General features: G+C 35.9%; 1 protein-coding gene across 1 annotated transcript; it reads right to left on the bottom strand.

The window, feature by feature from the left end:
* Positions 1–1007: 1007 nt before the first annotated feature.
* On the bottom strand, positions 1008–11163 carry LOC115232209 (cytochrome P450 2J5-like). Its single transcript, XM_036500294.1, has 7 exons — positions 10916–11163; positions 10665–10791; positions 9838–9979; positions 5085–5221; positions 3611–3707; positions 2035–2241; positions 1008–1477 (listed from the first exon to the last, which is right to left on the bottom strand). The coding sequence occupies exons 1-7, from the start codon at positions 11065–11067 to the stop codon at positions 1299–1301; spliced, it is 1041 nt and encodes a 346-aa protein (XP_036356187.1). The 5' UTR covers positions 11068–11163; the 3' UTR covers positions 1008–1298.
* Positions 11164–12092: the final 929 nt, after the last annotated feature.

The raw sequence follows: 12092 nt of genomic DNA, 5'->3' as shown, positions 1-12092 counted from the left end.
TTTTCCTCCGTATTTCATGTTGCTTTCGTATTTCATGTTAATTTTTTAGTAAGATTTTAGTCTGTTCAAATATATAGTATGAATTTTATATTCAAACATAATATTTGCCTCTATGTGTCCATCTCTCCCACTATATCCCAGGAAAAAGTACCAAATATGGGGACGTTATCTGGAATAAGCCATAATCTAATCAAAGGTATCATAGGTGGCAATAAAAAAATCATTTTAAGAATTGCGATGTGCTTTAGATTGTGCTCATTACAGCTTTGACAATCACCAACTATCTTAAACATTCTCCTTATGGGTGTTATGTCCACGATTCCTTAACAACCGGAAGGAATCTCTCTCTTACTCTCTTGTAACATTTTCTTACTCACAGACCTGACAACTGATCTCTGAATGTATAGAATCTATATTTGCAAACTGTTAAAAATGTTATCCAAAGCGATGGCGATTAAAGGCAGCATGGGTTTCATCGTGTTTTGTTCATTTGGGAATTAGTGACAGGGTTCGACACAGGACACATGAAAAAAAACCCACTGCAATTCTGCTTCATCTTTCAGTATTTGCTGTCAGGCAAATCCTGCAACATTCTCTCCATGATCTCCAGAGCACGTTCGGCGTTATTGTACGTTCGCTCCAGACAATCACCGAGCATCTAAGAAGCTTCACTCGGTTCTCTAATACCTGATAATTTTGCAATTCACTGAAACCTTTTTGTGCCGCGTCTACTAGAAACTGAAAGTAGATAAAACAGTCACAGACCCAGGAAGGTCTATAACTGTATTATCTAAAGTAGAAACAGAGATAGTTTTGGTTTTTATGTTGACAGATTTTGGTAAAGGAATGTCATTATCGTTCCAGTAGGATCCCCAAGGTAGGACATACCAGTCCCATGTTGCTGAAACTTTTTCAAAAATAACAGAAAAGACAGCCTTTTGGTGTGCATTTCGACGATTTATATTAAGTCTGAAATTAGGTTAATAAAGAAAATTGTGACTCAAAGAAAATAATACTGGAGCTTTATTGATTGAATTAAACATTGCAACTACCATATGACTTATAATTTTATGAAGTTTATGAGTAGATACTACTGCACACATGTTATGTATTGTAGCATGTAGATCAATGTAATACCACTAATGAACAGAAATTTATGTTATTTCGTTAAATACCATTTAAAAAATAACAGCATTCTATAAGAATTTGATACCTTTGTACATCAAAGTGATATACTTTCAACTGTACAGCCAGTGAACTGTGAAGTGTTGTCCTCAAATATATAATACAAATATATCTCACAGTGGAATTGCACGGATATTATCATTCACTGGAACGTAAATAATTCCCGATTGTTTGCCTTCCATTGTCATTGGTGTTTCGTCAGGACTTTCCAATCTAAATCTTTGTAAGATATTTGAAAAAACCATGAAATTTTCAATATTGGCTAGTGATATTCCTGCACACATTCTGGGACCTACAAATAAAATAGACGATATAAAATACATAGCATAATTAAATGATAGAATATAATAAAGTTTGCATTTTAATAAAATATTAAATTTCTATTATACGACGAATAAATTTAAATATCATAGCTCTTGTAATATTTCAGAGAATAAAATATTTCCTGAATTAAATTTTAAAAGAACTCTTATCAATAATGAAGATAACATAAAGAGGCAAAATTTTGCTAATAAAAGGATGATAAATCTTAAGTGAGCAAAAGACCAAACTTTCGTAAGAAAGTATAAAGAATTAATAAGAAGCAGTAGAATATTGCTATTTTATTGACCCTGAAGTGATGACTGCCACCGAAGAACGATTCGAAGCAGGAGGATGTAAGCTAACACATAAAGTTTTAGCTATGACCTAGCAAACCGACCACGTGTGATCCTTAAACAGGATACCTCAATCTCCAAATGACACATTACGATTATATAAAAAGAAGTCACCATCAGTAACAAGATAATGTTATTGTCTTCCCTCCTGAATAGGCGTGCCCTATCATTAAAATCTATTTACAATACTTACCCAAAGAGAAAGGCATGAAAGCCTCATTTTTCTTTAACTCATTATCTTCATCAATCCATCTTTCAGGTCGGAATTCCTCTGGTTTATCCCAATAGTTCGGATCATAATGAGCAGCCATTAACATGAATTGAACAATGGTATGTTTTGGAATATCATAACCTCCTAGTTTCGTGTCTACCGTAGAGGCATGTGGAGCAGTGAGTGTAGCTGTGAAAAGAAATTTTCTAAATATTAATAATGTTGAGATAAATGGTAATTTGATATAGGCTGTCATAGGAGAGTACGTTTGGTGATGTAACATTGTAGTGCAAGGTTATGAGTTTATTTAGCTGTAAAACTTGGTTTCATGTTGGGAAGCTGACCAAATACATAGGTTTTTGCAGTCATTTTCGTGCGTTTGTCATTCAATTCGATTATCGGGTCATTCGAAAATCACAAAAAGAAAATAACGATAAAATTTAGCAACATGAAGTTAGTCATTCAAATTCGGTTTCCGATCATTCAATTTCGCACTACGGTCAAAGCATTTAGCATTTATATCATTCGAATTACCCATCGAAAGCATTCAAATTAGTCGGAACGCGAGGAAACGTCTTTTCGAGAATTCAAATTCCTTTCGGAGCAATCTATTTAACTAGTTTTGATTTTATCTCATGATAATTGTCATCATAATCATATGTTTTCATCCGTTGTTTACGCTTTAAGCACTCTATCGTGCCCATGTCTTTTCTATGTATTCTTTTATTTTTGCATAGGTACATGTATTTATTGTTAAACACTTCATGAAATTGCATTCCAGCCTTTTCAATGTTTTAAAGAAACTCACAAATACAACAAATGCTCATTTTCTTTGGATTTCGAATACTTTATCTCTCTCTATTTATAAACAGCAAAATGTCTGTCTGTCTATGTGTGAGTCCTTTATACAAATCCACAATTTTTCAGTTAGAGGGCTCGAACTGTCTATGGTCATTCAAAACCGTCCAAGGATGGTCGTGCACATCTTTACATTCCCCAGTCCCCCGCAAAGCCATTAAAAAATCAATAGAAGTGACTTTTTTGTGAATTTTCTATCCAAAACCCAATCAAAATGCCCGAATCTTGATATGCCAATTGAATGCCAGTTAGCTGTATGTGATTGGTTGGAGATTTGGACAGTAGTCGCGTGTATGTGCGCACGCACGCAGCTGTATATGCATGCACTAGCACTATGACCCGGTGTTACCGGGTCATAGTGCTAGTATTGTGATATACATATGTCTTGGTGAGAAAACTATATACTTCTTTGATTTTGCATTTTTTTTCTTTCATCAGGGGAAGGGTGTTATGTACACTAAGATAGCTATTGAATTAGTCTTGATAAGGAGAGTTCGTTTGAGAGGATTTAGCTGTTTATTTCCTTTGACCCTCCCTTGACAAAGGATCTAATAATTTGATATCGATATCATATGTGCGATGATTAATTTTTTTTCTCTCTTTTGTGCTAAAATCATTTCGTTATTGGACAAATTATAGAAAATATGGCGCGTGGAATAGCTTCCCTTTAGCAATAAAAGTTATGTCACTGCTTGCTTACCAACAGGAGCAATTCTCTGGACTTCAAGTAGAGTCGCTGCAACGTATGTCATGTGTTGTTTGTCTTCCATTGTGATTGGTCTATTCAGATCGGTGATCTGGAATTAACAATTCGTTATAATGGATATCTATATTTTGATACTCTAAATATGTGTGTGTGCGTTTGTTTGTGCGTGTGTGCGTGTGCCTGCTTGTGTATATAATCCATTCATTCTTAATACGGTCTGGTAAATTCGGACATGAATATGCTAATCACAGTTGCATTTCTGATTCGGAGAACACATCCTTCCAAAGGTATGTGTGTCCACAATGTGCTCTATTCATGATGGAAATGGGAAATTGAGACCCTGCAAGGTTTCTGCCTGGTTGTGTCTCTTCTCTCAAAGCCAGCTCTAAATCGATGATCTCGTCAAGAAAACTGGGTCTTATTTATGAAATGAATTGTTCTCATCCGGCGAAATACGACAGCGTTTAGCATATTTATCTTTGAATCAGACGCAACGACTTATGGATGGAAATGTGTGTAATTTTGTTTGCATATATACATGTGTGTGTGTGTATTTATGTATATACATACATATCTATGTATATGCATATGTATACACACACACACACATATATATATATACATATATATGTGTGTATGTATATATGTATGTATGTATATATATATAGTTATGTTGGTGCAAACAGAAAAAATATGCGTACTTTTCATCAATATTTAGCATTTTACTAATATTTTGCAGAGTTAACAGGGTGCGTCATACGCACACACATACACACACACATACAGTATTGAAGGTTTAGGTTGAGTATCGTGCGTTCGCATACGTCAAGGGTAAACTCACGAAGCTCTGAAACCTGGAGTCAAACTGTTACTTCTGCTAAGTATATATATATATATATATATATATATATATATATATGTGTGTGTGTGTGTGTGTGTGTGTGTGTGTGTGTGTGTGTGTGTATTTTTTGTGTGAGCGTGTGTATGTATGCATGTATGTATGTATGTAATATTTTGGACTAGTGTGTTGAAGTGTTGAGTAGAGTGCTGGCATGGTTTGGACGACGTGGTGTCAACCGCAGATCGAGTATATTTCGTGAGTTTGCCCTTGGTAAGTGCCAACGCAGAAGAACTCTCGGACTTTGTGTCAACTTCTCACTTTTGTAAATTATTGATAAAAATTTAAAATGAGGATCTACTTCAGTAACTCCGCAGTGTCAGTGAGATATCGATAATTGATTAAATAATCAGAAGTTGGATTTTTTGGTGTTAATCCTTATTAATGATCTTTGTTAGGCCTAAAATTCAGAACCATTAGTACAGTGCTACTTCAGAACCAGTACTACAGTCACAAAACAACATAAGTGTTAAGATACTTACTACGCAATTTTATATGCACGCAATGAAATATATTTTAATAAAAATTAAAATAAATTAGACATATAAATGAAAGAATCTGATATTTTACCTTCTCGATTTCTGCTCGACATTTGTCCTGTATATCAGGATATTTGGCCATATATATAAAAACCCAGATAAGAACGGTAGATGTTGTGTCCGATCCGGCCGTAAAAAGATCCATAATCGCCTGGAAAATATTCGCTTCTGCAACAGTAGGAAAAATATTTAACGATAAAAAACTTGATAACTATGTAAACCGAAACAATAAAATGTATATGTATGTACGTACGTATGTATGTATGTATGTATGTATGTATGTATGTATGTATGTATGTATGTATGTATGTATGTATGTATGTGTGTGTGTTTGTGTGTATGTATGTATGTATTGTTACGGAGGTGAATAAGCGGGAAAACGCTATGCCCTAGTTCCGTTGGTTGGAGTCTAACGGGCAGGGGAAAAAATAATGGTTTTTTGTCTTGTCAACGGCAAGGTTAAGATTAATGAGTATATGAAGTACCTCTGACCCTTACACGGTCAGGTAAAGCTGAAAAAATTGGAATGCCACCCTTTAAAATGCTACGAACTGGTGTTAGGGAGATCAGACAGCGAAGGGCCAGAGAAGGGTTCAGTTGGCAAGAGACAGACAGCGATACGGACGATCAGCCAAGAAGGTGGTGATGGCGAGAGGCAACGGCGAGGCGAGGAAGACAGGCAGAGAATAATGAGAAATTGGCAGGCGAGAGGTAGAGAAGAGGATGACAGCAAAGAAGCTGGACTACTATAGCGGGTTCAGAAACATTCACTATTGTTGTTTATGTTTCGATTTGTGTTTGGACTTTAATGTTGAATTATAATGTTTGAAAAAGTGACTCTGTAAAAAGAACGTGTAATCTGTTTAAGAAAAAATAAAAGAACTTGTAAATGTTTAAAGAAAATTGAGAACGAACTCACTGCGTAAGAAGAGAAGGAGGAGAAAAGAAAAGAGAAAGACTTTGTTTGATTCTGTATTGTGTTGCATGTCAACCAGTTGATTGTTTTTGAAATGTCGATTTGTGTATTACGTTTGTTTGATTTGTAAAGCTGTGAATTGTTAAATGCTTTTGTTTTTAAATGTATTTGAAATGTATTACGTTTAATTGATGTAAAATTATATAAATTGATGTTAAATGTAAGCAACTGCCTTCCGCTGTCTCTCACTTTTGGTGTTGTCGTCTCCGGTTACTGGTTTGCGTTCGCTGTCTAACTCCGCTTTCTGTGGTGGATTTCCGTTTGACTGAGCGTAGTCGTCGTCGCTGACTTAGGGTCCTGAGTCGAGTTGAGCACCCGACGACCTAACAGTATGTATGTGTGTGTGTATGTATGTATGTATGTATGTATGTATGTATGTATGTATGTATGTGTGTGTATGTATGTATGTTTGTGTGTATGTATGCATGTATGTATGTATGTGTTTGTGTGTGTGTTTGTGTGTATGTATGTATGTATGTATGTATGTATGATGTATGTATGTATGTATGTATGTGTGTATGTATGTGTGTATGTATGTATGTATGTATGTATGTATGCGTTTTTGTATATACGAGGCGGCACCAAAATGTTTGCAGAGTAGTTATATTTAATAAAGTATCATTCATTTACCTAAGTTTCAATATCATCACCTTCAAAATAGTCACCTAGTGCAGCAAGGTACCAGTCCCAGCGTTACTGTTACGTTTGGAATCCGTCTTCAAAGTCGTTTTTTGTTAGCGAGTCGAGGACCTTCTGTGATTCGTCTCGATCTCGACAAGTGTTAAAACGGTGACCTTTGAGGTGTATTTTCATCTTGGGAAAGAGATGGAAGTCCGCCGGTTCTGAATCTCGTGAGTTTGGCGAGAAATCTACGCAAGAGGAGATTCCGGCAACAGGGTGCGGTGTCATCGCGATGAATTCAATACTTTGTGCTCGGTTGCTTTAGCCGAATGTCTTCTCTTAAACGCTTCAAAACATCACAGTAAAACTCTCAATTAATTGTCTGTCCCTGGGTGAGGAATTCTCAAAGCACTATACCATAATTCCAGGGGTGACGCTCTCATCGTCTTCCACTTTTGAAGCGCCCTTGCCACTCAAAGCAGTGCGTACGACCCATTACTTCATTGCCATAAACTTGCTGAAGCATTCTGAATGTCTCTGTAGTAGACTTCCCAAGTTTAATGCAAAAAAATCACGCTGGCTTATTGTTCCACCTCCTATCCATGACAAATGTGCAGACTACATCATATACGGGCTCACAAAAACACAAATTTCTCCACTCGCAAAGTGAACACTGCGAAGTCTTTCGGCATACAACCTCGTGAAGGCCACTGCTGTCATGATGCATGCAATCGTGTGCTACCAGCTATTGGTATGCTACAGTACTAGTCCAGGAACTTTCTGATATCACCGAGTATATTTATTTATAAATTCTACAGATGAGGACAATGCACACACACACACACACACACACACACACACACACACACACATATATATATATATATATATATGTTGAAATGGAAAGATGAATTATCTTGTTACGGATTATTCAAAAGTTTAACCGATACCTGGGTAGCAAAAATCACAGCAGAAAAAACACGGTTGGAGATATGACCATATGGTGTTGCAACCGTGCGTTGGTGCGGATAATTGAAGTTTAATATAATTAGTGAATGGAAGAAATGGAGTTGAACGAAGATTGTACAAAAAACTTTTTAAAAATCTCTGAATAACTCTTGCAAGGGGAAATTACTCCCCTTAGGCGATTGGTCGGTTTTTTTAGAAGCAAGCGCTGGAATTATATACCCTCCTGATTCTTTGACGAGGATAATTTTAGACAAGCAGGCCACAGACGGACACACGAACACAGAATTATTTCAGCCGCCTGACAGGCTTTTTTCAGCAGTGCTCATTATCTAGGGCCCCTCGCCAACATACGGCGGCGCACACATAGGCTAGTATACACACACATGCTTTTAGGTAGGTATTGTCTCGCCCCTAAAAAATACAACCTGAATTCTTAAAATATTCAGAACATTAACTTTGGTCACACAGAACATCTCCACACCCCTTGTTCTCATTAATTCCTCACCTACTAGATTTGACCGCGGCCTGACCTGGATTTATTCCAACGGACCTTTCGTCGGCCCCCACCAATCCCCCGATTTCAACGTACATTGATAAACATTTTACCCATGGGCTCTTAAGGAGCGTCCTCGTTCGAATTGCTTTGCTGCGCCTTTGTTTTGTTTTGTTCTGACGACGTAATTCCTGGTTTTTCCTGAAGAGAAAGCTGCAATATGGTATCCTTATTTAATCAGAATTTGGAAAATTGTGGCCTTTGAAACATGTGTAGAATGTAATAAAAGGAATTCTGTACAATCTTCGTTCAACTCCATTTCTTCCATTCACTAATTATATATATATATATGTGTGTGTGTGTGTGTGTGTGTGTGTGTGTGTATGTAAAAAAATACAAACTGGGACAAGAACGCAAAACATTTAGAAGACGATACAAAAAATACGGACTGGACATTCGAAGCCTTCAATCTTCAGTCAAGAACTGGATCATTCTCGCAATTTCGGCTGATTAATCTTGAGATTGCTCAGACCTGGCCAGCCCCAAAGGAAAATCTAAGCCAAGCGCATTAGATTCCTTGGAAGAAAGCCTCGAATGTATACAAACAAGGACGGGAAAACGGACGATGTTACACGACTAAGAATACAAAAATACGTAAAAACAATAATGATAACACGAATAAGAATACGAAAATACGTAAAAACAATAATGATAATAATAAATAATAACAACAAAAATAGGACGTCACAGACAGGCGTCTTTTCGACAGGACGTGTGAACTTGAGCTGGCGCTTTAGTTAAATGCCTTGGGCAGAGAGAGAAAAAAATGTGTCTAGCCTGGACGGCTGCTGACAACGAAAAGGTCAGTTAGTCACGTGTGAGGATGAAGAGAAATTGCGAGGATGATCCGGTTCTTGACTGAAGATTGAAGGCTTCGAATGTCCCGTCCATGTTTTTTGTATCGTCTTCTAAATGTTTTGCGTTCTTGTCCCAGTTTGTATTTTTTTACATATACATATATATATAGCGAGCCCGCACCCTTTTTGGTCTTATATGTAAGTACATATTTACTTTATATATATATATACATACATATATATATATATTTATATATATATATATATATATATGCCACACGCTAGGAGAGACTCTTAAAGTCAAAACTAGCAAAATAAATAAACACATCGTACCGAATGCAACTCTCGAAGCAAGTCATTTAAAAACAGAATTTAGCTGCATACCACCGTGATTTCATAATTAGTAATGCACTTTTTACCCCTCAGTGCATGCATAATTCAAGATTTATAACGAATGAACAAAATCAACATACCAGGCGAACAACCAATGTATCCAACGTAGCATATAGAAATGCACACATTTTATACATCTATGTAAATGGCGGGTTTTTCGAATTGCATTTCAGTAACAACGTGCTTATTCGGAATAAAATTCAGTACTGAGTATACTCCGGTTAAATTTAAAATTTAAAATTAGGATAAAATCTTTATAAGAATTTATCAAGTAGTTTAGCGTGAAAAACCTCATAAGAGAAAATGATCTACCAATTTTTCACTTAAATATATTTATTTATATTATATAGAGGGCATTATTATACATAAATGCCACACGCAGGGAGGGACTCTTAAAGTCAAAATTACCAAAATAAATATAGAAGAAAAAGAAGCATAACAGTTCTTGTAACTCACCAGATAAAGATAGATTCACTGTTTGGTTCCCTCTCTAGTGTAAGTAAGTAGACGTCAACGAAATCTCTTATGTCGCCGACATTAAATGTTTCCTTATGTTCCCTGATTTTCTCTTTTATATAACTTCGGATCTTGTTGTTGTTCTTGATAATTTGTTCTAGCTATAGTGAAAAAAAATTAGCATCGGTGGCCTATGTGTCCAATTTAAAGTTTTATAGTATTTTGCTTTCATCTACAGTCATCAACGTTCTCCGTTGTAAAGGAATTTCCTCATTTTGTAGACAATAAAATAAACGTAATTGTTATACTAAGCCAAATCAATCAGCTATACTCATTAATTAACACAAATTGTATCCACGTTTTTCTTTAGCCACATTTCTAAAAGAGAATATTATTTACATGCATAACTGTCTTTATAATTAAAATATTTTCCTAAACAAATTGTTTTGTGTAAGTATAAATTCTTATGAATTATATAATTATATATGTGGGTATTTATTACTGGCAAACGTTACTATTGTCTTCATCGTAGGCCCAAATTCAAGGAGAATTAGTGATATTTTATCAGGCATAGAGGAAACTTAGCTTGCAGGTGAGGTGTAAATATGTAAAGGTAAATCAACATAACTGAGAAAATTATCAGCATCGAAGGCATCTAAGTACGAAATAATTTTATGATATGAAAGGCAAATTCTGGTACTATATTGTTCTGGCAATTTTCCTCTGACTCATTGAGTCCTCATAATAAGGGTATAATGGAATTTTGAGTTTATCGAAGCTATATTTTCTCGGTTCAGCACCTGATTTAATGATATTCAAATTTGAATAGGAAGTGTTTATACTTACGGGAGAATTCCATCGGAAAAATCTCAGGAATGGAAAGAAATTCTCTGGCATAAATGCACTTACATTGTTGAAGAAAAATCGTAAGTCATCAGCTATTTCTTGAAACTCTGGCTCACCAAATCTGATCCTTTAATTACGAAATATATGATATAACATCATATAATATAATATATATATATACACGTATACATGCATGCTAATATACAATACATCCATAATAAATGCATACAATTATGTTGACTTTTACTAACCTTTCACCAAATACTATATAATACACAATACTCAAAGAGAAATGTGCCTGCGGATCTTTCAGAGAAAACGGTTTACCATTGTGAGATTGAAAAGCATCGGCTAAAGTCTGGATTTCCAAATATATCTGCTCTTCTAGCTTTTTCTTACCCATTCCTAAATCTCGGAGTGTTGAAATAGTAAACTTTTTCAAGTCCTTCCATTCTTTTCCAGTGTTAAAGGCGATTCCTAAAACAATAGTGAAGAAAAAAAAAACATAATTACTGTTCCCTCTCTATAAGAGCCATGTGCTCAATAAATGAAACAAAGACGTTGGTGTTGCGTTGGTGGAGGTTTGGGGCTGTCGGATTACTCTTGTTATTAGTATGTATATACATTTAAGATGTGTGATAATAGAATGAACATTGCATATATTTCTGAAGTAGTATGCATGAACAAATAAACCCCTATATATAAAACTCTGAAGAATTTTACTAAGTTTTATCAGTTAATTCATTAAATAAAAAAAAAGAAAACCAAATATATCCAGTACCGCTGCCGTAGTCTCCTTTAGAGAGGCTTAGAAATATTAATATTTCTATATTTGAAAACCAGTGGATGTATTCCACTGAATTTAGGTAAATAATCCTTCGAACAGACGGTCAGTAGCGCCGCCTGCTGATTTCGGCTACTCTGCATTGATAAGGGGCAAATACCATGAAACTAGTCTGTAGATGCCTGACCAGATAGGGGAAGCGGCTGACCTGCCCTGTTCGAAGGGCATAATGGACACAGGTTCGTGTGTCACATAGCTAGCTGGAGGCATAGGCCGCTTGGAGCTAATCGACGGCAGCATCCGTCCTATATTTCTGGACTGCCACATTAGCTTGGTGATAACTATTAATATCCAGTATATATATATAGTTAATCCAAACATGAAAAAACAAAGAGAAGACACAACAACACGAGGACGTGGAACAAGTATAGTATTAATGGACGCCCAGGCATGAAGGAAAGAAGGAGGGTTTAACGTTTCGAGCGGAGCTCTTCGTCAGAAACATAGGAAAAGGAAAGATCCAAAGAAGGGAAGACGGAGGAAAAGAATTCGCCAACGGTACACACGCGGTCATATTTTGAATATATATATATATTGTACGTGCCTCATGGATGCATTTGGTAGACAGAAACTGAAAGCCCATT

Source organism: Octopus sinensis, unplaced genomic scaffold (assembly GCF_006345805.1).
Source record: "Octopus sinensis unplaced genomic scaffold, ASM634580v1 Contig19991, whole genome shotgun sequence".
Lineage (NCBI taxonomy): Eukaryota > Metazoa > Mollusca > Cephalopoda > Octopoda > Octopodidae > Octopus > Octopus sinensis.
This window is presented reverse-complemented; position numbering and strand designations above follow the sequence as displayed.

Bases quoted from the DNA above. Each gene is read 5' to 3' on its own strand.
- LOC115232209 (XM_036500294.1), bottom strand. From the start codon at position 11,067: ATGGGTAAGAAAAAGCTAGAAGAGCAGATATATTTGGAAATCCAGACT. The intron at 3,708-5,084 runs GTAAAATATCAG...TGTTAATTCCAG, and splicing joins GTCGAGCAGAAATCGAGAAG to ATCACCGATCTGAATAGACC. The intron at 1,478-2,034 runs GTAAGTATTGTA...TTTTATTTGTAG, and splicing joins TTTCATGCCTTTCTCTTTGG to GTCCCAGAATGTGTGCAGGA.